This window comes from Orcinus orca, chromosome 11 (assembly GCF_937001465.1).
Source record: "Orcinus orca chromosome 11, mOrcOrc1.1, whole genome shotgun sequence".
NCBI lineage: Eukaryota > Metazoa > Chordata > Mammalia > Artiodactyla > Delphinidae > Orcinus > Orcinus orca.
This window is the reverse complement of record NC_064569.1, coordinates 20,637,699-20,665,532: the sequence shown is the minus strand read 5'-3', so window position 1 is coordinate 20,665,532 and position 27,834 is coordinate 20,637,699. Positions and strand designations below refer to the sequence as shown.

The 27,834-nt window shown below is 39.4% G+C and overlaps 1 protein-coding gene across 1 annotated transcript in view; it reads left to right on the top strand.

Moving 5' to 3' along the window:
- LMNTD1 (lamin tail domain containing 1) overlaps positions 1–27,546 on the top strand; it is a 455,425-nt gene extending 427,879 nt beyond the window's left edge. The window contains exons 15-17 of the mRNA XM_049694225.1: positions 657–871; positions 1,480–1,650; positions 21,948–27,546. Coding sequence (XP_049550182.1) covers positions 657–871; positions 1,480–1,650; positions 21,948–21,990 — 429 coding nt within the window. The 3' untranslated portion in view covers positions 21,991–27,546. The remainder of the gene's footprint in view (positions 1–656; positions 872–1,479; positions 1,651–21,947) is intronic.
- The last annotated feature ends 288 nt before the right edge of the window (positions 27,547–27,834 follow it).

Genomic DNA, 27,834 nt, shown 5'->3' with positions numbered 1-27,834 from the left:
AAGTAGAATGATAGGGCACACTTCGGTGCCTAACTTTTCTCATGTTGAACAAAAACATAATTATTAGTCCCTACACATGATTTTTCTGAATAATTTTTGCACATATATGTGCACATATATGCCACATATTCAGGAAACCAAAAAAAAAAAACCTGCCCACCTAGGATTCTAGCCTGGAGAATGTGGTTTCCTCTCCATGTCTTTAGTTCTAATGCCCATTTCCCCATCTCAAATAAGACTAGATAGATAGATATATAGATAGATAGAGTCTTAACTATTAAAAATTTAACTTATTAATATTACAACTACTGTTTGCATAGTTCTTTATAGTTACAAAATTCAGTAGCTTAACTGAATCTCACCACACCCTCATATAACACCCTCACCACCACCCTCCCCATTTTACGTATGAGGACACAGTCCAAGACAGTAGGTGACTAATCTGCCTGAGGTTATACAGCTTGTAATTTTCACAACTGGAAACTAAGGCCAGGATGTCTTACTACAGCCTCATCATGTGTTTCACTAATCCTTACACAGGACGTAAATGACATTACAGTTTGACTTTGAAATTTTATTGCAATAAGCCTATGTCATTTAAAAAAGAAAACCTATAACTTCAATAGTATTTCATGTTAATAAATCATTTTTGTTAGGCTGTTGCCTGGTACACTCCTATCCACTGGAAGCAAGCATGGGAGAAATTAGAGACTGACATTGAATGTGACAGATGCTCAGTAGTAAGTCCAACATCTCGAAGGCACATGTTTCATTGGCCAGCAGCTACAACTACAACTAAAGAAAAACAAGACCAATCTAAGCAAGATATCTCAAAATATCAGGTGGAACGAGTTCAAGCTTCTCTTACAAGGTAAAAGTTGCTTGTTTTCTTTTTTTTTTAAATTAAGTCCTTCCCACAATTAATAAGGGCCGAACTGGTGGGAGTGACTGGCTGACAAGTAGATATATGATGAATAGGTAAATCAATAAAGACCAAAACACTCCTATTTTGAATAAGACCATAAAAACCATAATAGCTTTTATGTTTTAAAACATAAAAACACAGAGCTAGTAGGGTAAACTCGTGGGATGATAAAGGCTGTCAGTTTCCACTGGGTGATATCAAGACCCCTCTGGTCATTTCATTCCATAACAGCACTGCTGTTAGAGGTAAGGCCGTGGAGTAGTGCAGAGATGAAGTTATCACCACACCTTTGGCAGTGCTTAGGTGGAGGAAGATTTGCATCATCTAGAATTTTCATCTTGGATCAAGAGCTGGCTGTGGCTGAAAGAACAGAATTTATGTTATTCATTTGTAGGCAAATGCTTCTGATGTGATAATGGGGCTGCCCACAAAGTCTAGAAAAGCCATATTCTCTGGTCTTGGAACATGCTTTCACTCTAATTGAGCTTTCATTATTAATGCCACTGTATGAAGTGCCTTTGGGGTTCAATTTGGGCTTAATTTTTCTTTTACAGAGAAAAAGAAATCCCACCAACCCTTTTCCCCAATCGCAGCCCCTGGTGCCACAGTCCTCATGTCTCTGCACATCCTTACTGTTCACTGATTGATCCTCACAACACCTACATGACTGAACGCAGCTTAGACAGACAGCCCAGGTCTCAGTCAGCCAAGCCTGATCTAGCCAGGTAAGTCAAAGGGATACTTATTCCAGTGGAGAGTAAGTGGTGAGTGTGTGTGTGTGTGTGTGTGTGTGTGTGTGTGTGTGTGTGTGTGTGTTTAGAACTGGTGAAAAGGTGGTTAAGTTGTAAAAGTCTCTAAGTATTAAAAAGTATTCATATCCTCAAGAACGGATGGCCTTGAAAGCAAGTACCGTGAGCCGTTCACTTATTAGCTCTAGCACAGTTATCTGAGTGCATCAACGAATCCAAAGAACAGCATGGCCAGCAAGAGTACATAGGCTTGGGCTTCCCTGGTGGTGCAGTGGTTAAGAGTCCGCCTGCCGATGCAGGAGACACGGGTTCGTGCCCCGGTCCGGGAAGATCCCACATGCCACGGAGCGGCTGGGCCCGTGAGCCATGGCCGCTGGACCTGTGCATCCGGAGCCTGTGCTCTGTAATGGGAGAGGCCACAACAGTGAGAGGCCCGCATACTGCAAAAAAAAAAAAAAGAGTACATAGGCTTCTTGAAGTTTGGTCAAAAGTATATTTTGTTTTTCATTCGGCAGGATAAATTGGTCCTGTAAGTTAAGCTGTGCTAAAAATATCCATCTTTTCCAAACACACTCTAATATTATTACCAAATTCTTATTCTTTTTCACCCAGAAATTTCTTATTTAAATCTTCTAAATAAAGCTTTTAGAGTTGGTGTTATTAGCCCAGGATCTGTTAATGGACTTCAGGAAGTCCATGAATATGGCTAAACTTGGAGAAGAAAATGTATGCCTATATGATGTTTTCTGGCAAGAAAGTCCATGAGGTTTACCAGATGCTGCCAAATGATTAAGAAGAACTGATTAGACACAGTGCAGATTCTAAGCTGTGGAGAAAGACTTTCATGGAGCAGCTGTATCCTGGTGAGGTTATAATGATTTACAAACCTATACTTAGCAGAGGGATGCTTTTTTATTTTATTTTGTTTGTGTGTGTGTGTGTGTGGTACGCGGGCCTCTCACTGCTGTGGCCTCTCCCGTTGCGGAGAACAGGCTCCGGATGCGCAGGCTCAGCGGCCATGGCTCACGGGCCTAGCCGCTCCGCGGCATGTGGGATCCTCCCACACCGGGGCATGAACCCGTGTCCCCTGCATCGGCAGGCGGACTCTCAACCACTACGCCACCAGGGAGGCCAGGGATGCTTTTTTAAATGAAATCTTTGCAGAATCCCAGTATATGAAACGGATAAAAGGAGACCCGTCCAAGATGAAGAGTGATTCCCACTACCCACAACACCCATCTTCTTCTTTCCTCCTTCCCTGTGACCTTTGAGACACCTCTCTGGAATCACAGGATTCTGTACACACAGTATAAGAACCACCATGTTAGTATGCTAACACATGTTGGGAAATAGCACCCTCCAAAATAATACCTTTTAGAAGTGGAATGATGGAAATTCTGTAAATTCCTGAATGTATTCCATTGCATAAAATTAAGTATCCTATATCTTTGTGCCTGAGTTTCTTCATCTGTAAAGTAAGAGACTTGTGTCTGATATTTAAAGAGCTCTTTCAGCAATGTTTTATATACACATATACATTTAATATACATATATATTTTTATAGACACACATATTTAGTACTTTATGAGTTAGATTTGAGATTTCCAAGAAGTACATTCATGTTTTTTGCCAATTAATGATAGCCTTCACTGTTTTACTTACTTTGAACAACTTGTTTTCCAAAGAAATTTGACTTCAAATTTTCCTGTTGCACCTTTCTATAGTGGTGGCAACTCACCTTGATTATTCAGTAATTTTTTCTATTCAACATAAATTTCACTGTATTTGTATATTTTTTTATAAATTTGTTTATTTTTGGCTGCATTGGGTCTTCATTGCTGCATGTGGGCTTTCTCTAGTGGCGGCGAGCAGGGGCTACTCTTCGTTGTGGTGTGCGAGTTTCTCATTGTGGTGGCTTCTCCTGTTGCGGAGAACGGGCTCTAGGCACAGGGGCTTCAGTAGTTGTGGCTCACAGGCTCTAGAGCACAGGCTCAGTAGCTGTGGCACATGGGGTTAGTTGCTCCACAGCAAGTGGGATCTTCCTGGACCAGGGCTTGAACCCATGTCCCCTGCATTGGCAGGCGGATTCTTAACTACTGCACCACCAGGGAAGTCCTGTATTTGTCTATTATGTAATTATAATTTTATTTATTTATTTTTGCGGTACGTGGGCCTCTCACTGTTGTGGCCTCTCCCGTTGCGGAGCACAGGCTCCGGACGCGCAGGCTCAGTGGCCATGGCTCACGGGCCCAGCCACTCCGCGGCATGTGGGATCCTCCCGGACTGGGGCACGAACCCGTGTCCCCTGCATCGGCAGGTGGACTCTCAACCACTGCGCCACCAGGGAAGCCCTGTAATGATAATTTTAAAAGAGAGTTGCTTTGATACCTTCAGGGTCTCTGTTCATCATTACATACTTTTTAAATTTTCTATTCATTAAATTTTCAATATTAACAGATATACATCAGAATTTTAAGAGTTTTTCTTTTATTTCAATTGAGAAAGATGGCCACAAAGAGACAGATGTTATGAATGACTTGTTGATCATTGATTGGGTAACAGCAGTCCCTGAATCAACAGTTCATTTCCTTGAAAAAATATGTAACATGATTCTTCAAGCGAAAGTTACCTTGTTTGCTAATTAGCCAGTCTCTTTTTAATTTGCCTACTATTGGGCTGTTTGCTATCAGTAGCACACTCCTCAATAATTGACAAAGAAAAAAAGAGATAAAACAAAAATTCACCAGTTTTACTCAAAATTTCTTCAATCCTGCTTCTTCCCCTCTACAGTGATAAATAAGCTAGTTTGCTGAGTTACAGAAGAAAGAATCTCAGTTGCACGTGACTCTTCTACTGGGAATAGCTGCCTTGTTTTTAACTGTGCCTCTCAAATATATTATAGAAGAGCTTAGAGACTAACAATTAAGATAATTTTAAAGAAACATCTACACATCTCATGCTTACTTTATACCAAGCACGTTTTGTTTTTTAAACATGTTAAAATACAGAAAGTATAGAGGATAACGTTAAAAGCACCCATGTACTTATCCTTCAAGATTAATGCATGCTAACATTTTGTCATATTGCTTCACATTACCAAAAATCCCATAAATTTGAAATCCCCTTTGATCTTCTTTTGAGTTCTGATATGAAATAGGAATAAGTCATTCTGGTCCTCATTATCACACTTCAATTACATATATATTCATAAAACATGTATAGTATAATTGATGTATTTTTAATTTACATAAATGGCACTAAATACAGCGCATGACACAATAGTTTAATACATGTTTGATGAAGGACAGACAGAATAGGAGACACTGAAGGTTTTTAAACAGGCATCTTATAGAGTTATATCTGCATTTTAAAGAGAATTTTGGAAGCAGTGTTGAAAATGAAGTGGAGTGGAAAATATTCCAAAATCAAGGAGGAAAGAAGGAAGGAAGGAAAGAATAGAAAAGTAAGAAGAAGAAAAAGAAGAACAAAGCAGGTTAGAAAAAGAGACTGGGGACAAGTTGATCTTGTAGAGTTATAATTTGAGTCCCAAAAGGACAGGAGAGCAAGACTGCGGCAGAAGTAATATTTAAAGAAATAATGACAAAAATCTCAAAAATTGATGAAAGGCATCAAGCCACAGAAACAAGAAAAATAAATTCTAAGCAGCACAAATCCAAAGGAAACTACACCTATATATTATAATAAAACTTCAGAAAACCAAATAATGGAAGTCAGAAGACAATGGAATGAAATCTTCAGTGTGCTAATGTACTAAAAAGAACTATCCTGGAGCTCTATACCAAGCAAAAATCAAGTTCAAAAAATGAGGTGAAATAAAGACATTCTCAGGCAAACAAAAGCTGAGAGAATTCATCAACAGCAAACCCACATTAAGGAAATACTTCAACTAGAAAGAAAATGATCTTCTTAGAAGGATGCACAGAGATGTTGGAAGAAGTGAAAAAAAATGCAGAGTCAAAACATGGATCAACATAAATGAGTATTCACTACACAAAACAATACTAATATTGCCTCATAGGGTTTAAAATATAGAGAGAATTTAAATACATGACAACTATATTAGTTTCACAGGGCTACCGTAACAAAGTACCATAAACTCAGTGGCTTAAAACAACAAATCTATTCTCTCACAGTTCTGGAGACTAGAAGTCAAATCAAGTTGTCACCAGGGCCAAACACTCTGTCTCTGAAGGTTTTAGGGGATTATCCTTCCTTGCCTCTTCTTACCTTCTGTTGGTTGCTGGCATTCCTTGGTATTTCTTGTCTTGTAGATACATCACTCTAACCTCTGCCCCCATCTTCACATGATCTGTGTATCTGTGTCCATACTTCCTTCTTCTTTTAAGGACGTCACGAGTCATTGGATTAAGGCACACTCTAATCTAGTATGACATCATCTTAACTTCATTACATCTACAAAGACCCAGTTTCCAATTCACAACCTCAAGGGGTTAGGACTTCAACATATATTTAGGAGGGACACAATTAACCTATAATAACAACAGCAATAGCACAAAAATTGGGAGGGGAGTAAATGGAGTTAAAGTACTCTAAATCTCATGATTTGTCCAATAAGTTATAAAAGTAACAATTTATATTAGACTTTAGTAAATCAAGTATGCATGCTGGAATCTGGGATAAACACTGAAAGAATAGTATACGAATGTTGTGTTGCTGACATATATTCCATACTTTCATCATCATTCAGTTCAAAATATATTCTAATTTTCAATGTGACCTTCTTTGATACATGGGTTATTTGGGGATAATATATCACAAACAAAGTGGATTTATTTCAAGAATGCAAAGTTGGTTCAAGCTTTGAAAATTAATTAGTTAACAGAATAAAGAAGAAAATTATAACCATCTCAATAGATATAGAAAAATCATTTGATAAAATTCAATACCTACCCGTGAGGAGAGAACCTTAGAAAATTAGGATTATAAAGAATTTCCTTTATATCTACAAAAATCCTAATGCAAACTATCATACATACAAGTTTTCCCCTTGAGATTCAGCTCAAGGCAAGAATTCTCTTTATGATTACTTCTGTTCAGCATTGTACCAGAAGTCCGAGTGCAATAAGGCAAGAAAAATGAATTTACAAATATCCCATAATTCATCAGTTTTATTCCCAGGAATTATATATGCCTAACAAATACATACACATGTGGACCAAATGACAAATACAATAATTATAGCAACTCTATTTGTATTAGCCAAAATGTAGAAGCAATCCAATTGTTCATCAACAATAACATGGATAAATTATGATATATTAATACAATCCCATAAGCAATGAAAACTAACTACTGTTACATGCAATAACACCATTGAATCATAATATTGAACAAAAGATGCCATACTGAAAGGAACATATATTATACAATTCCGTTTATATAAAATTCAAAAACATACAAAACTATGCCATGGTGTTAAAGGTCAGAATAGTGTTATCTCTGGAAGAAAGAAAGGAATAGTACTTGAAGATTACACAAAACTGCTTCTAGAATACTAACAATATTCCATTTCTTGATCTGAGTGGTGTTTACATGAATCACTGTTTTCATCGTGCTGTGCAGTTATGACTTGTGAACTTTTCTGCATGTATGTTATACTTATAAAAGTTTATTTTTAGAAACTTGATGACGAAGAAAAGGAAAATTAGAAAGGGAAGAAAGCATAGTTACAGTAATGAGCACTGACAACTTATACCCTGACAAGGAAGGAGAAAGAAAACCTAAAAAAATAGACTGATGAGCTCAAAATAAATGTGAATAATATGAGGCTTATTTAGTGTAGGAGAAAAATAGTCTTACCTGAAATATGTCTAAGCATATCAATATATTGCAATGTATTCGTCTTATTATAGTTCATCAGAGCGCAGTCATTTCCAGGAACATCTCATGGCAGAGATGGCTAATTACTGCCCCTAAACGGTTGTTCCTTTAGACACAAGACCCATAGGTCCAGGGAAACCTAAACTCATGGCCACCAAGAATAAAGCCTGTTTTTCTCAGTCTCTGTATCTAGGCGGAACCATGCGTCTACATTCTGTATGATAGAATGTGAACAGAAATTGTGTACACAGCATCTGGATCATGCCCTTGGACAGTGTGCTCCTCTGTGTCTCCTCTGTGCCATGATTACAGGGTGGAGCTGCCATCTTTCAAGTCAGGGATGAAGCCATGTGTTGAGGATAGAAAAGCCATCCTAAATGCCCTGTATTGGCACATCTCCAGACTAAGATAGAGAGAAACCATCTTGTGTCAGCCCTTGTTAAGTCTAAACGAGATGGCCCACATGGGATCATTACCATTTAGTTTCACTTAACAGACTACTGATCAAAAAGGAAACAAAAATCTCAGCTAGAAAGGACATTTTTAAGACAATCAGGTAAATATAAATATATAATGAATGTTAGATATGGACAAATCACTGTTTTTTCCTTAGGTGTGTTAATTTTACTGAGGTTATATTCGTTGTTCATAGATCCATACAGAAATTTTTACTTGATTCCTAACGGTTTGGTGTGGTATAAGCATAGATAGATAATGCAAATGTGCCAAAATATTAATTAGTGAATCTGGGTGACAGGTATACAGATGTGGTTGTATTATCCCTTCATATTTTCTGTATGTATGGAATCTTCCACAATAAAAATTTAGAAAAATAAAAAACAAGAAAGACACTTTTGATAGAATGTAGTATGCACTTGGAGATGTTAGAGCAGGAGTCCTCAACCCCTGGGCCATGGACTGGTACTGGTCTGTGGCCTGTTAGGAACCGGGCTGCACAGCAGGAGGTGAGCAGCAGGCGAGCAAGCGAAGCTTCATCTGTATTTACAGCCGCTCCCCATCGCTCGCATTACTGCCTGAGCTCCGCCTCCTGTCAGATCAGCTGCGGCATTAGGTTCTCAAGGGAGAAGAACCCTGCTGTGAACTGCACATGCAAGGGATCTAGGTTGCACGCTCCTTAAGAGAATCTAATGCCTGATGACTTGAGGTGGAGCTGAGGCAGTGATGCTAGCGCTGGGGAGCGGCTGCAAATACGGATTATCATTAGCAGAGAGGTCTGACTGCACAGAGACCACAATAAATCAACTGCTTGCAGACTCATATCAGAACCCTATCCGTGAGTGGCAGGTGACAATTAAGCTGCATCTGGTGGCAGGCTTTATAGTGGCAAGTACTTCAATTGTACGGCTGCATCTGGTGGCAGACTTTCAGTCAGAATCCACTTATTTTAGTCCTTGCCTGGCCCACCCATTATTTTATTTACCACTTCTGTCCGCACCTCTTTCCAGCACTGCGCACTTATCTCAGTCACAGTTTTGGTAAGCCCACAAGCTAACCCTAGCCAAAATGAGTAAAACACAAATGTCGCTGGAGAGCTGCTTTGAAAAGGGGGAAAGACCCAATGATGAGACAGCAGAAGACTCTAAGACTGCCAACAAAATGAAAGCTGTATTTAAAAGAAAATACCAAGAGTCCTACTTAAATACGGGTTCATTGCAACAGGTGTTTCACATTCTCCAAGCCCATTTTGTATAATATGTGGTGACCCACTATCCAACGAAGCCATGAAACACTTCGCCACATAGAGACCAAGCACCCTGCATTAAAAGACAAGCCTTTGGAGTTTCTCAAAAGAAAAAAACATGAACACGAAGAACAGAAGCAATTATTGAAGGCCACAACTTCCTCAAATGTGTCTGCACTGAGAGGATCATTCTTAGTGGCTAACCGCATTGCTAAAGCTGAGAAGCCCTTAGTATTGGTGAAGAGTTGATCCTGCCTGCCGCTAAGGACATTTGTCATGAACTTTTAGGAGAGGCTGCAGTTCAAAAGGTGGCACGTGTTCCTCTTTCGGCTAGCACCATAATTAGACGAATTGATGAAATAGAGGATACTGAGGCACAATTGTTAGAGTGGATTAATGAGTCACTGTGGTTCTCAATCCAGGTTGACGAGTCTACTGATGTTGACAAGGCAACAATGCTTGTTTTTGTGCAATATATTTTTCAGGAGGATGTGCATGAGGATATGTTATGTGCCCTTTTGTTGCCAACCAACACCACAGTCGTTGAATGATTACGTAACAGGAAAACTGAATTGGTCACTTTGTGTCAGTATATGCACAGACGGAGGTGCTGCCGTGACTGGACGGCTTTCTGGTTTCACTACTCAGGTCAAAGAGGTCGCTTCTGAACGTGAGTCTATGCACTGTGTCATCCATAGAGAAATGCTGGCTACCCGAAAAATGTCACCTGAACTTAACAGTGTTTTGCAGGATGTGATTAAAATTATCAACCACATTAAAGTACATGCCCTTAACTCATGTCTGTTCACGCAGCTCTGTGAGGAGATGGGTGCAGAGCACACACGTCTTGTCTGATACACAGAAGTGAGATGGTTTCTAAAGGTAGATCACTGGCCACAGTTTCTGACTTACGAGAGCCGCTCCAGAGATTACTTTTAGAAAAACCATCACCACTGGCAGCACATTTCAGTGACACAGAATGGGTCACAAAACTTGCTTACTTGTGTGACATATTCAACCTGCTCAACGAGCGCAATGTCACTTCAGGGAAGAACGACAACTGTGTTCAAGTCGGCAGATAAAGTGGCTGCATTCAAAGCCAAACTGGAATTATGGGGGTGACGAGTGAACATTGGGATTTTTGACATGTTTCAAACATTAGCAGAGATTTTGAAGGAGACTGAGCCAGGGGCTTCTTTCTCCCAGCTGGTGCACGATCACCTATCTCAGCTTTCAAAAGAGTTTGAGCGTTACTTCTTAACCACAGAAGACCCCTGAACTGGGAAGGAATGGATCCACGACCCATTTGTGAATAATCGATTTTGTCCGTGCTAGAAGAGGATCAACTGCTTGAGATCGCAAATGACGGTGGCCTTAAAGGTATGTGTGAGACAACTTCAAATCTCCATACGTTCTGGATTAAAGTCAAGCCGGAATATCCTGAGATTGCCACAAATGCATGAGGAACCTGCTTCCATTTCCAACATCCTATCTTTGTGAAGCAGGGTTTTCTGCAGTGACGGTGACCAAAGCAACATCACAGAGTAGACTGAACGTAAGTAACACACTTGGGTGTCACTGTCTCTCATCCCCCCCAGATGGGACCATCTAGTTGCAAGAAAACAAGCTCAGGGCTCCCACTGATTCTGCATGATATGAGTTGTATAATTATTTCACTATATATTACAGTGTAATAAGAATAGAAATAAAGTGCACAATAAATGTAATGTGCTTGAATCATCCTGACACCATCCCCCCACCCCACCCCTCGCCATCCGTGGAAAAATTGTCTTCCACGAAACTGGTCCCTGGTGCCAAAAAGGTTGGGGACCGCTGTATTAGAGCACAGAGGCAAGGCACTGACCACAGCATAACAGAGTCGCTCTTGGAAAGGCTATGGACCCTTTAACAAAGCAGATGTGTTTGCTTTGTTCTGCCGCCATTGTTCCCAGTCCAAGCATGCGCTTTCTTCTTGCTGAAAATAGCTGACAGACTGTGGACAACTTTGTCAGATTCCTTCTGTAACTCGAATCAAATGGCAGAAACTAGCCGGCAGAGATTATCCTACAGACATTGCTTTAAGCTAACAGTGTGGGGGTGTACCCTGTTTAAGGCACTGTATTTGCACACTGTCTAATACGCTTGCCTATCATCTGTCATCCATGTTACACACTGCAGTGGCATTCATTTTAATTGTGGACTCGACAGCTGCTACCGTCTTCCATAAAAATGTTATTATAGTAATAATAACAATAATGTTCCTTAGTTTCTGAGGGTTGCAAAGCCACACTTTAAAAGTCAATCAGTTAGAAAACAAAGGAAACTTAGATAACAGCATACAGGAATGGAACAGTTAAAATCTCTTCAGGGGGCTTCCCTGGTGGCGCAGTGGTTGAGAGTCGGCCTGCCGATGCAGGGGACGCGGGTTCGTGCCCCTGACCAGGAAGATCCCACATGCCGCGGAGCAGTTGGGCCCGTGAGCCATGGCCGCTGAGCCTGCGCGTCCGGAGCCTGTGCTCCGCAACGGGAGAGGCCACAACAGTGAGAGGCCCGCGTACCGCAGGAAAAAAAAAAAAAAAATCTCATCAGTGTAAGCTCTATAGTAAGATCACATTTATGGAATTTTACTTTAAACTGTGGGCCTGACTCATTGCATTTCAATAGATCCAGCCTATCTGTTCTGGGATCAAAGTATTTATTTTCCCATAAGAATATACTTCCAGAGCTTCGCTGGTGGCAGAGTGGTTGAGAATACTCCTGCCAATGCAGGGGACACGGGTTCGAGCCCTGGTCCAGGAAGATCCCACATGCCGCGGAGCAACTAAGCCCGTGCGACACAACTACTGAGCCTGCGCTCTGGAGACAGTGAGCCATGGCTTCTGAGCCCACACACCACAACTGCTGAAGCCCGCGCACCTAGAGCCTGTGCTCTATAACAAGAGAAGCCACCACAATGAGAAGCCCGCGCACCACAACGAAGAGTAGCCCCGCTCGCCGCAACTAGGGAAAAGCCCTCACGCAGCAATGAAGACCCAAAACAGTAAAAAATAAAAATAAAAAAAGAATATACTTCCAATCCATGATGGTAACAAAGCAAAACAAATACAAGTTTGAAATAAATGTTCTTTACGTATCCTTCATATTAGTATCTGTTCTGTTTACTCGTGTTTAGACCTGTATTGCATTGTTTACATTTACCAGATTAAGAATTTGGAACGTCGAATGTCACTTCTATGACTGGCCAGATTTTCAGTTAATATATGTGTGTGTATGTGTGTGTGTGTGTGTGTATATATATATATATATATATATATATAAAAAATGTGTATATATATACATATGGCAGTATTAGTCAACAGTATAACTAGAAATTGTATGAATTGATATATAGAAATTTTAAAACAAAATACCTATCCTCTGGAATATAGAAGGCCAATTACTTGGACCTCTTACAATCACACTGAATAGAATATAATTACTTGTAAGAACACTACAAAATGCCAAGGGTTTCAGTTCATTTTTTATTATCAAATAATAACATCAAAAAAGTCGGAACTCTTTTATAAAAGAAAATCATATTAAATCATGTATTTTTTTTTTTTTTTTTTTGCGGTACGTGGGCCTCTCACTGTTGTGGCCTCTCCCGTTGCGAAGCAACAGGCTCCGGACGCGCAGGCTCAGTGGCCATGGCTCACGGGCCCAGCCACTCTGTGGCATGTGGGATCTTCCCGGACCGGGGCACAAACCCGTGTCCCCTGCATCGGCAGGTGGACTCTCAACCACTGCACCACCAGGGAAGCCCCTAAATAATGTATTTAAAAGTAATGATTTTTCTCTTCTGTTGCTTGATTTCAGAAAATTCTGATTGCAATATCACAATACTTCTGTAGGAGTTTCTTTTTTAAAAAAATAGACAAGTGAGAACCATTTATATGTCTCTTCTCAGAGCTGAAATAAAGGTTTCTTTAATGAACCTATAAAGAATTCTAAGAAAATAGTCTTTTTTTAAATATATTTTGTTATAACCTTAACTTTTTTGTTTTTGTTTTTTTAACATCTTTATTGGAGTATAATTGCTTTACAATGGTGTGTTAGTTTCTGCTTTATAACAAAGTGAATCAGTTATACATATACATATGTTCCCATATCTCTTCCCTCTTGCATCTCCCTCCCTCCCACCCTCCCTATCCCAACCCTCTAGTTGGTCACAAACCACCAAGCTGATCTCCCTGTGCTATGAGGCTGCTTCCCACTAGCTATCTATTTTACGTTTGGTAGTGTATATGTGTCCATGCCACTCTCTCACTTTGTCACAGCTTACCCTTCCCCCTCCCCATATCCTCAAGTCCATTCTCTAGTAGGTCTGTGTTTTTATTCCCATCTTACCCCTAGGTTCTTCATGACCATTTTTTTTCCTTAAATTCCATATATATCTGTTAGCATATGGTATTTGTTTTTCTCTTTCTGACTTACTTCACTCTATATGACAGACTCTAGGTCCATCCACCTCACTACAAATATCTCAATTTCATTTCTTTTCATGGCTGAGTAATATTCCATTGTATATACGTGCCACATCTTCTTTATCCATTCATCCGATGATGGACACTTAGGTTGCTTCCATGTCCTGGCTATTGTAAATAGAGCTGCAATGAACATTTTGGTACATGACTTTTTTTGAATTATGGTTTTCTCAGGGTATATGCCCAATAGTGGGATTGCTGGGTCATATGGTAGTTCTATTTTTAGTTTTTTAAGGAACCTCCATACTGTTCTCCATAGTGGCTGTATCAATTTACATTCCTACTAACAGTGCAAGAGGGTTCCCTTTTCTCCATACCCTCTCCAGCATTTATTGTTTCTAGATTTTTTGATGATGGCCATTCTGACTGGTGTGAGATGATATCTCATTGTAGTTTTGATTTGCATTTCTCTAATGATTAATGATGTTGAGCATTCTTTTTTTTTTTTTTAACATCTTTATTGGGGTATAATTGCTTTACAATGGTGTGTTAGTTTCTGCTTTATAACAAAGTGAATCAGTTATACATATACATATGTTCCCATATCTCTTCCCTCTTGCGTCTCCCTCCCTCCCGCCCTCCCTATCCCACCCCTCCAGGAGGTCACAAAGCACCGAGCCAATATCCCTGTGCCATGCGGCTGCTTCCCACTAGCTATCTACCTTACTACGTTTGTTAGTGTGTATATGTCCATGACTCTCTCTCGCCCTGTCACAGCTCACCCTTCCCCCTCCCCATAACCTCGAATCCGTTCTCTAGGAGGTCTGCGTCTTTATTCCTGCCTTACCCCTAGGTTCTTCATGACATTTTTTTTTCTTGAATTCCATATATATGTGTTAGCATACGGTATTTGTCTTTTTCTTTCTGACTTACTTCACTGTGTATGACAGACTCTAGGTCTATCCACCTCATTACAAATAGCTCAATTTCGTTTCTTTTTATGGCTGAGTAATATTCCCTTGTATATATGTGCCACATCTTCTTTATCCATTCATCGGATGATGGACACTTAGGTTGTTTCCATCTCCGGGCTATTGTAAATAGAGCTGCAATGAACATTTTGGTACATGACTCTTTTTGAATTTCGGTTTTCTCAGGGTATATGCCCAGTAGTGGGATTGCTGGGTCATATGGCAGTTCTATTTGTAGTTTTTTAAGGAATCTCCATACTGTTCTCCATAGTGGCTGAACCAATTCACACTCCCACCAGCAGTGCAAGAGGGTTCCCTTTTCTCCACACCCTCTCCAGCATTTATTGTTTCTAGATTTTTTGATGATGGCCATTCTGACTGGTGTGAGATGATATCTCATTGTAGTTTTGATTTGCATTTCTCTAATGATTAATGATGTTGAGCATTCTTTTATGTGTTTGTTGGCAATCTGTATATCTTCTTTGGAGAAATGTCTGTTTAGGTCTCCTGCCCATTTTTGGATTGGGTTTTTTTTTGTTATTGAGCTGCATGAGCTGCTTGTAAATCTTGGAGATTAATCCTTTGTCAGTTGCTTCATTTGCAAATATTTTCTCCCATTCTGATGGTGGGCTTTTGGTCGTGTTTATGGTTTCCTTTGCTGTGCAAAAGCTTTGAAGTTTCATTAGGTCTCATTTGTTTATTTTTGTTTTTATTTCCATTTCTCTAGGAGGTGAGTCAAAAAGGATCTTGCTGTGATTTATGTCACAGAGTGTCCTGCCTATATTTTCCTCTGAGTTTGATAGTGTCTGGCCTTACATTTAGGTCTTTAATCCATTATGAGTTCATTTTTGTGTATGGTGTTAGGGAGTGTTCTAATTTCATACTTTTATATGTACCTGTCCAGTTTTCCCAGCACCACTTACTGAAGAGGCTGTGTTTTCTCCACTGTATATTCTTGCCTCCTTTATCAAAGATAAGGTGACCATATGTGTGTGGGTTTATCTCTGGGCTTTCTATCCTGTTGCATTGACAAGATATTAGTCTTAATGACAGAATGATTGTGTAACTTCATGACTAGGTCTTTTATTTCAAAACATTTCAACAGTACAAAACAAAAGTATTTTAAAGTTATGAAAGATTATAATCTCATTTATGGAAATACGTCATTAATGATCCATTTCTTCACACAAGTAAACAAAATACTATTTTAGGAAGTCAAAGTATTCAGATTAAAGTTACTAAGTGTTAAATATTTGGGGCTCAAATAACCCCAAGAAATTACCATCACACTCTGAAATGGAAACAAGCACCACCAGTGATAATCCCATCATTAAACTTAAAGAAATTACAGATGGGAATTTTCTATAAGTGTTTTTAGCTCTAAAATACAGTACTTTGCTGAAGAACTCACTTTCAGGGTGCAATTCAAAACCTTCATCCTCAGGCTAGTCAGTCTGGAAGGACACACATAAAATATTTAATCTGTTTCAGGCCAACAAATTGCTCCAGAAGATGAGACGTGATGACCAGACTGTTCTATCTAAACCACTGCCTATGTAAGGAAAATATCTTAGAAGCCTGTTTATATTCCAGGTCCATAACTCACTATTCAGAAAGTTTACCCTGTGATGTGCCAAACAGCATCCTGATTCATTGGATTTAGAACCCTGTTAGTGGCTGAGGGAAACACTGTGTTAACTAGAAACACCCTGCATTTTTGTTACTCTTTCTTGCCAATCACATTTTCACATCCAGCTTCTGGATATTGTTTCTTTGTAATCAAATACTAGCAATTTCACTTGATAGTTCTTCTTTTGAGCTCACAGAGAAGAAGAAAGGGTTGGGTGTAGTTGAAGAGCTTTCCTGTAGTGGTTTTTTCCAGAGGAGCTCATTGTTGTCTGTACCTAGAATATTATTTTTCTTTCCTTTCATATTTTACAAGAATAAAATAACATCTCATCGCTGGGTTGGAAGTAATTTGTACTTGGGGTCATCCATCCAGCACTATTTCAGTGTGATACACTTTTTTTTTTTTAAGGTAGGAATTATATTTCAACAAAGTGACTTTCAATCCCTGCCTAAATATATGGAAGTGAGGGAAGCCACCACTCTACCCTGGTGATGAATCAGTCACCTCATTCATCACCAGAGCAGAGCCGCCTAAATTGGCCGGCTAGGCGGTGTCTGCTTCTGTCCACACATCTCCTTGTATATCCCTCCGGATGAAGCCTTATTCCTGTACCTCCCTTCACTAGCTACTTCATCATTGCGGCTGCTGGAATTGTAGAAAGCATTTGAGGAATTTTACAGGCTGGTAAAATTATTCTGCAACTTCAGTTTTAAACAATATATCTTCCAGATATTTCTCCTCTCAAAGTTTTAATTAATTATATCTTGAAATTTATGTTTCCTTTTAAAATGACTCATTGAAAACTTGGACTTAATAATCAAATAATACTTTTCAAGTGGTATTTAAACCCTTTAGTTCAAGTTACCATTATATACTGTCCTTAAACCTTAGATTTCTTCTTCAAATGAAAGATAATCCTTTTGTTGTTAGTTTATTTCATGGTTTGTTTCAATGCGAAAAATCAATGCTTGGCATATAGGACTGGATCCTGCCCATCCCCCTAACCGCCCGCCACCCTCCTTTTTGGGTTTGCAGAGATCAAGGAAAAAACAGGACGTCTGAGTTACAAAAGCAATAAGCAGACAATTCAACTTTTAAAGGTAAGTATATAAAGATATTGCAAATTTGCCTTCTTTGCAGAAAACTAATGACTAAAATAATTTGTAGATACATCTTTAAGAGCCCTCAGAACATGGATTGTTCTCATATATCCTGTAGTGATCAGTTTTCTGTTAAATATTTATGTTGCTTTTGGAACCATCAGCTTTTGTCGTCTCTGTTGTATGATAAACTTTTTAAGAATGGGAAACAAAGAGATATCACATCTTTACTTTTTGCCCTCTATCCTCATCCTATCCTTGTGGATGGACAAGTAAGAGTGACTGAAATCCTGAGTCACTTCAAATACTAAAAAATCAATTTTACAACTATACCATTTTAATTCCTATGAGCAACAGATTATTAATAGCATAACAGAAGTTATTCTGGTTAAAGAGACTGCAGAAGCTCTCTAGTTGTGTGTCTTTTAAATGGTGATGAAAGGGAAGATTAAGAACTCTGGCCTCAGCTACTCAGTTGATAAATGACTTTGCATCATTTAATCAGTCACTTCTTGCATTGCCTCATCTTTTTCGTGCTGATATCAACATCTAAGTAACTGAGGAAGGTTTCAATGGCTTTCTGTTTTGTAAGTGGTTGTGTTTAACTCTTCCCCAAAGTGCTGATGACAAGGTGTTTTTTGGTCAAGGAATCCTTTTGGTCAGTGTTCTTCTCTAGTTGACATCCTTTGTTGCCCTAGTCCATGACTAATCTACTTATATGTCTTCTTGCTCTTTTTTTTTCTGACTAAGCTTTAGAGTCACTCCTTGATTTAAGAATAAAGTTACAGCCACCCGATCACCAACTTCTTAGTATTCTAAACTCTTCTGGCAGAAGTGACTTGACTTCTCTACACAGCCTGCTGGCCTTGCATGGTCCCACTAGCTACCCACATCTGTGTACCGACCTTTCCAGTTTTCTCTGATTGCTCAGCTGTTCAGTTTCTTTCAGCTTGTCTCTTCCTAGGTTTTTCCTAATCAACATCTATTTTTCTGAAGGTTACCTACTTTTTTACCAGCCCACTCTCTCCATTTCTATAGCCTCATTATCCTTGAGCTTCCAAACTCTTAAACATGTGATGGCTACCTCTTCCTATTCTTCCGAGAACCTTTCTTCTCAGACACTTCTCGTAGAACATTGGGACTGTAAAGGGGTTTATTACAGCCACTTCATTTTAGAGTGAAAGAAACAGAAGTCTGTAGAGACAAGTTACCAAAATTCACCTAGTAATCAACCACAGGGTCAAAATTAAACTAAAGATTTTTTAATTGCAAAAAGCTGAATAATCCAGCCTTGGCCTCCACTGATATAATCTCTGCTCCCAGAAGTCTTAGAGTTTTCTCTATACCGAGATCCATTTCTTCCAGTTGGCATAGCCCTAAGCGGCATGTCGTTGAAATGCAAAGGATGGGATCTGAAATCTGCCATAGACATTAGCAACCAGCCCTTCTACAATTCAATTACCCTTCACTTCTGTAGCCAGAAGGGAATTATACTGAATACTGAATGTGCAGTTGAGTTTTGTTATATACAAAAACAAGGATTTTTTGTTGTTGTTGGTTTTGGTTGGAAAAAAATGTTCTGAATCCTCTCATGGGATATTGAATAACATAATTTTGGCAAAAGTTTTTAGCCTCTGTTGGTCTTCCTCAGTCATTATTCTGCTTAACTACCATGGTCACAGATTTGTTCACTGAACCTCTCTGTGGGAGAGTCTTTGGTAGTTCTGATTTTTTTTTTTTTTTTTACCCACTCTGTTTTGAAAAGTTCTAGGTTCCTTGGATGCCTTACTTTTGTCTTCTCAGAGCCTCCCTCCCCATCTGGTGACATCTTTAGGATGGACCATCAGTGTGCTCTCAGAATATTTCTGAGGTCTTTACTAGGAGCAAAGTTTTACTTCATTTGTCAGTGAATAATTTCTGTATTACAGTCAGCTCCTGAGTCTGGTATATCTATTCATGGAAAACTGTTCAGAGACAAAGTCATTATTCAGTTCTCAATGATATGCACGACCATTCCTTGGTGACTCGTATTGTTACACATTTGTACAGGATTTCACGGTTTTCACATTATCTTGTTTGAACCTAGGAGGTAGGTAGGGCTGATATTTTCTCCCTTTTATGGCTGAAGAAACTTCAGCTCAGTGAGATTCAGTGACTTTCCTAAAGTCACTTAGATAGGAACTGGCAAAGTGAAGACTAGAATCTTAGCCTAATGCCAACGCTCTTCCACATCACTCTGCTAATCAAGCATTAAGATTGTCTTGATTGGGACTTCCCTGGTGGTGCAGTGGTTAAAAATCCTCCTGCCAATGCAGGGGGCATGGGTTCGAGCCCTGGTCCGGGAAGATCCCACATGCCGCAGAGCAGCTAAGCCTGTGCACCACAACTACTGAGCCTGCACTCTAGAGCCCACGTGCCGCAACTACTGAGCCCACATGCTACAACTACTGAAGCCCACGCGCCTAGAGCCCGTGCTCCACAACAAGACAAGGCACCGCAATAAGAAGCTCGCACAATGAAGAGTAGCCCCCGCTCGCTGCAATTGGAGAAAGCCCGCTTGCAGCAATGAAGACCCAATGCAACCAAAAATAAATAAATAAAGATTGTCTTGAGCTACAAAAAAGGAGTTGGCTACCGTGAGAATCTTAAGACTTCTCCACACACTAAAAAAGATTCAAGTCCTATTTCCAAAATTGCTAAGTTAAGAGTGTCAATTATTGGTACAAACACAGAAAATTAAAGTTCAATCTCTAGATTCTTTAACTGCTAATCACACGTCTAGGCTACAATTGAATAACTCCATGCCATTGCACTTGGAGTCACAGCTCTCAAAAGCTCTCTTTGCTTAGTTCTTTGCGACGAATGTGTAAGAGTTCTGCTGTCTGAATAATGGGCAGTGCAGATGGGTAATGCCACAGAATGCTGCAGAAACAGAACTTTCCACAGGTTAGAGAAGAGAACTCTAGCAAGGCCACATCATGTCCCACCTGCCACATGAACTCTCAGATTGCTAGGAGACATGACAATCTAGGATAGAGAATAAAGAGGGAAGAAGGATCAGGGGCAGAAGTGGGACTTGTTACATATCACCAGCACTGTCCTCAAGAGTATGCAGTTGATTAGGACCTGGGAAGACAGCACCAAAATTGCAAGCATGGGATATTGCGTTCACAATTGGCAAAAGTTCTTACATTTATGAGATACTCTCGTGTGTTGTATTAGGACTCCTAATAAAGTACCAGTGATAGCGTCCTTCCATGAACTGACATGTGTTCACACAATACTTATTGTTCTGAATGGACCAAACCGGACAACTCAAACACGGGGAGTCCTTCTAGCCCTTCACGGAAACTTCCTTAGGACCCTGACAAGAACCTTCCATAACAATTTCTCCTCCTGGGGACAGTTTTTATGAGTGAGTATTTAACTCATAAATAGTGAGTTTTAAGAGTCAGTATTTAGCAGCATAGAAAGGAGGACTAATATTTAATACTTTTAATATGAAACCTTGCTAAAGGAGTTTTGAAAGTCTAATGATTAAATTTTCTGATGTCAGTGTTTTCTATCTGTATTTTGTTATATTTTCCTTCCATATATGTACTAATATCTCTCTCCTCTCTGCCCTCAAAGTGGTCTATTTCCAAAATTCTTCAGTCAGTCGAAATTTCATGAATATTTGTTTCCTATAACTTCTTTCCTTCAAAGTCTGTCAGCTACCCTGTTCTCTGTCTTCCCAGCCTCACCTTACTGTGCCATGGCTAGGCCGTACAGGAGGAATAAAAAGACCTGCAATCTAGACTTTTCACCATGCTGGGTCAGAGGTATTCCACAGTTTAAAGGAAACTACGTGCCCATGCAGATGTGTCCAGCTCCATTTCCACAGAGGAGGGTAGAACATAAACATCTCAGGCTGAGGAGTCTCCTGCTAAGTCTCTAGAGAAGACTCAAGCAATTGCAAACAGAGAAACAAAACCTTCTCTTCTTTATTACATTTGTGTGCATGTTACCTGGTATATTTGAAATCTGGGGCACCTCTTAGATATTTAATGGCAAAGATAATTAGGTACTACTTAAGTACCACCAAGAAGGAAATGAAGGGTGTGAACATTTAGAAACAAGTCATTAAGCTGGTTGTCTCAGAATCATTTTGATCTTCGTATTTAAGACCAGAAGTGAATAGTATCCATGACCAGTTAGTCTGAAATAGCTACGCTGCTTAGGAGTCAAAAAACCCTGCACATCACACATCAGCCTAAGAACTGTAACCTGAACAAGCACACAAGTTACAGAGTTGAGTTAGAAGGAGACCAAAATGAAAAATCCTTTCACCCTGGCACAAGGTGAGGCATCACCGAATAATTTCCTCCCTCCTGTTATCATCCCCCATCCATGAGTATGATCTAGATCTGCTATTTCCTGGTCTTAATTTAAGATTAATGAGAAGGAAAGACTCATCATCTCTACTTTATATTGCTATGACAATTTCAACATACTTCCAGTTTGTATTATATTTCATCATGCATTGCCATTTTATCTTTTGTTCAGGACAATAATATCCACGTCTAGAGAACAACACAAGGATGCCTGACGTGACGCAGCCTGCCTTCCACACAGGAGAGGAAACCAGCAGCCAGCGAGAACACGGTTTCTTTTAGAAAAGATAATTCCTCAGGACTTTCCTGTAACCATTTCTTAAAGCAGGAGAGAGAGTTCGTGGACAAGTTAAAACATTTGCTTTCTAGGCTGTTATGAAGAAAAACATTGGTCAAAAGCAAAACCATCACTGTTTTCATTTTATGCACATGAAGTTTCCCAGTCACTAATTTCAGTCTTTTATACCCTGCCCAGCTGTTAGGTCGACAACTTCTGCCATTTCTGCAGATGCATTTTCCAAAAGCACGTGTTTCAGGAATTCTGAATCTTGTGGTCTGATTCTCTACACTTGGAATCTGTCTCCCCAAAGCATGCGTTAATCCGGCTTCTTAATGGCTGGAAGTAATAGATGAAGTTTCTATGGAGTAACTAGTTGGGGGTTTTTAAACCTGCCTACATGCAACTCAAATGCCAAAATAATCTCTTCCACCTCGTGATACTAGGTACAAAATCCCACAGATAGGAAATGCCAAGAGTGTTTTAGTTAAATAATCTGATAGAGCTACTTTTTTTTTTTTTTTTTACAATTCTCACTTCTTAGTCTTTGGAGATCTTATTCTATACCCATCAAGAGTGTAGAAGCTGAAAAACTAATGAACTTGCTCATTTTTAATGTTGACCCGCTTTATACGCAGAAGGTATGATTGCGTCAGTTTCTGAGAACAAATCCTGTCTATACCTGGTAGCCCAGCTTCATTTAATTTAATTTCTGCTTATTTATATAACATATGCAGGAAGGTGGGGCATATACAGTCTTGGAAGGTGAGATGGAGCAAGCAAAGTGAGGACCTTCCCCCGATACACTCTGTTTAAAAAAATAAACGTAAAATAACCCCAAAAATGATCATTAGTGGTGATCATTGAGTTTTGTTTTACTATATCCAAATATCAAGGGCTAAACATACTTTATTTTTAAAAAGTCATGCGCCAAGGAACTCAAACATATACGTATACCAATATCAATAGCAGCATTATTCATAAGAGACAAAAGGTGGAAACAACCCAAGTGTCCATCAGCAGATGAATGGATTTTTAAAATAGGGTATATACGCACAATAGAATGTTATTCATCCAGTAAAAAAATAAAATGCTAATATGTGCTACAACATGGGTAAACCTTGAAAATATTGTGCTAAGTGAAATAAGCCAGACACAAAAGGACAAATATTCGGATTCCATTTTTCTGAGGTACTTAGAATAGGCAAATTCATAGAAGTGGAAAGCACAATAGCTTTTACCAGGCGTCAGCAAGAGGAGAGTGGGCAGTTGTTGTTTAAGGGGTGCAGGATCTCTGTTCAGGATGAAGAAGAAGTTCTGGAAATAGTGCACAGTATTGTGAATGCACTTAAAAATAGTTAAAATGGTAAATAAACAAAACTCTAGTAAAATCAGATTAGTATTTCCAAGATGGAAGAAAAGCCATATGCCAGTCTAAAGCATCTGAGAAGAGTTATATTTCTTGAGAAAATAATTTGTCATATGCTTTTTGGTTGGAGATAAAAAGGATTCACGTTTAACCCCTGCATAATGATGAAGCACAAATATTTTCTAGTCACCAAGCCACACTGATCACATTATTTCTTTAGTCTTTGGACACTTAGGAGTAGACTTCTACCTTTTCAGACAACGCTCAATAACACCTTATGCCACTCTGAACCATTACGTATGATCTTTGAATCACACGTTGGCTAAATCGTGTAGGCTCTTCTTTTTCATAGTTACCATAGAAACTGTGTAGTCACGGTATTTGAGGAGACAATAAGAGCATCCGAGAGTGTACAATCAAAGTTAACATTTCATGGTTCATAATCTCTTCCAGCTGCCTCCATTTGTGATTATCGTGTTCAAGTTGGGAGTATAAATGTACAACCCAAAGGGCTCTGGGAACTAAAGCCAATAAGCGACCTCACCCGTGCAGGCATCCCTCCCAACCTCCTTCCCTCAAAGATTTGCGATAGAAACACATAAAAGAAATGGCATGTGAGCCTCAGGTGTTTCCAATTATTTCCCTCGACTGAGGAGAGGTTTCCTAATCCAAAACATATTTCAGCTCAAATAGTCTTCCTTATATTTGAAGATTGTGTAGCTTCAGAAGAATTTCACCTACATATCTGATTCATTGACACTTCATCAACAACAATATCCCCTCTGAGCTCTTCTGTAAGAACACTTCCTCTCTGGGTGGTCAAAAATATGGTGCATTTAAGTATTGCTTGTTTTTGTGAAGCGAGCTCTCAGAAAGTGTATAACCTTTTGCTCTTGCAAGAAAAAGAGAAATAAATGCTCAGTGTGGTAGATTTCTTGTCAGTGACATCACCATGGAGTGTTCTAGCACAAGCCTCAACTATCTTCCTGCTCAAGGGCTATCAGTCTCTCTAGAACAGTACAGGAAGGGGAAGAATGACCTACCTCTACTGGTACAAATCATTAACTACCTAAGTGGTAATACTCAGGCAAGACTATTCAGGGATTACAAAGAAAGAATGTGGGTTTGGAGCATTTTGTTTTCCTAAGTTTCTGAATGAAAGGTATAAGATTGATCATTTAGGCTTCAGCAGCCTTAGACAGCAGTGAGCTTTATCTCATGGTCCCAGAAATTCGCTACTTCATTGTTGCCTCTGCAATTTGGCGGCAGCACTCTGCTTATAATCATCTTACAGGAGCAGTGAGGGTTATTTCATAAAACATCCGAGTAATGATCATTGTTAAATAATATTCACTTGGTTCTGAAGAACCTAGGGGCAGCACAGGAATAAAGACGCAGATGTAGAGAATGGACTTGAGCACACGGGGAAGGGGAAGGGGAAGCTGGGACAATGTGAGAGAGTGACATGGACATATATACACTACCAAATGTAAGATAGCTAGCTAGTGGGAAGCAGCCGCATAGCACAGGGAGATCAGCTCAGTGCTTTGTGACCACTTAGAGGGGTGGAATGGGGAGGGTGGGAGGGAGAGGCAAGAGGGAGGAGATATGGGGACATATGTATACGTATGGCTGATTCACTTTGTTGTAGGGCAGAAACTAACACACCATTGTGGGGCGGTTGTACTCCAATTAAGATGTTTAAAATAATAATAATATTCACTGTTTAGGGAAACAAATTCATCTACAGATGGATGAACTACATGAATTACAATGAAAATAAACCCAAAACTTTACCTACCGCTGAATACACCCCAAAATAGGTGAACATTTTGAGCTGTACCCCAGCACTTTTCCTCTCTCTCTCTCTCTCTCCCTCTCTCTCTCTCTCACACACACACACACACACACACACACACACACTTCATTATTTTGGCATGAAATAGTGAAAGAAATTGTGAAAGGATAAACACTGTTCAGATGATGAAGTATTTTTGGTTAATTGCCAAAGAGCTTTGCAGAGGAATCCAAATTTTCAGATCAGTATCAGGGCTAGAGTTCTTTTCGGGGATAAACTCCTGCCTTTGGCACTTAATGCCAAGTCCAAGTAGAGGAGGCTTTAGAATCTAGCCATCTGAGTAAGTTTTAAAATGCGTGGTAGCAATACAACTTTGTGCTCAGATAATATAAATGGTTACCACTCAATTATCTATGTTTACAAAAATACTGACTTGAAATATATCTATATAGACATATCCATAACATAGCCATATTCTTTGGAATACATTACAAGACAAAACAGATGCAATAGAAATTTTACTTTTAGAGGAGATTTCTTTTTCCTAATATTTTCTTTTTCTTAGGCTGAAGACAGTCTCAGCATGTTGAATACTGTGAAATTTCATATAAGCCTGTTGCTTATATGTCACCACAGCATGAGAAATGTAAAACTTTAGGAATCGTTTGAAAACAGTATTGTCTGTTTTAAATAGGTTGTGTTTGTGTCTGTACTGTGGTCCTGAGAAAGAGGGGAAAAGGTTCTCTAAGTAAGAGGCCAACAGGATCGCCGGGCAGTCAAATTTTGCCTTAATATCCACAGATTGCAAAGGTGACTAATAATACTACCTTCTGCCTGAATTACACATTATATTTATATTAGTCAACCAATAATAATTTTAGGTCTAGAAGGAGGAACATTGTAACCATGAGCAGAAGTACCATAGGAACTGCTTTCCAAGCTTGTGTCTCATACTTCCTGCTCTGCTGAAAACAGGGGAACCACAAGGGGCTCGGGGACTGGGGTGGCATGGGGAAGACATCCGTTCCCAAGATGGTTCATTCACATGGCAGGAAAATTGGTGCTGACTGCTCTCCACAAGGCAGCTTGGGCTCCCTCACACAAGTTACTTAGGTTCCGAGAGTGAGTGTCCTAAGAAACAGGAAGTGGGAGCTACCAATTTCTCAAGATCTGGATGCAGAAAATGACACAGCATCCTTCTGCCATGTTCTCTTAGTCAAGCAGTTATAGAGCCCATACTCAAGAGGAGGAGGCATAGACACCACTTCTCTATAGGAGGCCTTATTTTAAAACAACCACTATGAACATTCTCAGGATACATCATATCTTGGGTCGCAAATCAAGCCTTGGTAAATTTAAGAAAATTGAAATCGTATCAAGTATCTTTTCTGACCACAACGCCTGTATGCAGAAAACTATAAGACACTGATGAAAGAAATTAAAGATGATACAAACAGACGGAGAGATATACCATGTTCTTGGATTGGAAGAATCAACACACAGGGTGATCAGCTCAGTGCTTTGTGACCACCTAGGAGGGTGGGGTAGGGAGGGTGGGAGGGAGATGCAAGAAGGAGGAGATATGGGAATGTATGTATACATATAGCTGATTCACTTTGTTATACAGCAGAAACTAACACAACATTGTAAAGCAATTATACTCCAATAAAGATGTTAAAAAAACAACAACACTATGTATAAATCACCAAGAAAAAAAAAACATACTTCTTTTTAACTTGATCTTTCCCTTTTAATCTTAACTGAGCATGTCTGCCCCAATCTTGGAAAATTAAGACATCCCCAATTCACCATCATTCAGCTGGTGAATCCTGATGTTCAAAGAATCCCATCACAACAGGCAAGAAACTGTGACCTTACCTTTATTGGGGGTATATTGTCAGCTTACCTGAAACAAGGGGAATCTGAAATATTGCCTTGAAGCAATAAGTAGCTCTAGAGATTATAATTTTCCTCTTAATTTCTAGAACCACCTTTCAGGAACCCCTTAACCTTTTCTCCTCTTCCTTAAATCACTAAAATCTATGTGGATTAGCTGGAGACATGTCTTGAAGGGCTTGTAGTTGTCTGTTGAGTTTGTATTTTGCAAACTTATTTTTCCCTGTCATGTATTCTTAATCACTAATTTTTTTTGAGCATCTATTATATGCTAAGCACTGGAATTTTTCAAAATATAATTTGTGCTTTTATGGGAGTCATAGACCAGTGGAAAAGATACTTGTAATAAAATAAAGTATCAAAGAAGTACTACAATAAAGCTAAATATAAAATCTTGTGTGTTCTTTGGAGAATGAATACCAGACAGGTGCCATGGAGCTGACTTTAAGAAACAAGTGAAGATGGTTCAAGCAAATGGAGAAAAGGAAGCTGATCACATACAGAAAATAAATGGAAGCCTCTGGGTGGCTCTGAAAAATGGTCATCCATATTGGTGTGCATTTAGAAGATGGAATAAAAGAAGGAACCAGGAAATGAGGCAAGGAAAGGAGAGTGAACCAAATCATGAGCTTTGTGTTCTGGGGCCAAGTGTTTGAACTTGCTCCCATATGTTATAGAAGGGAAATAGCAATTCCAGATTCTCCATTGGAATCTGGCAG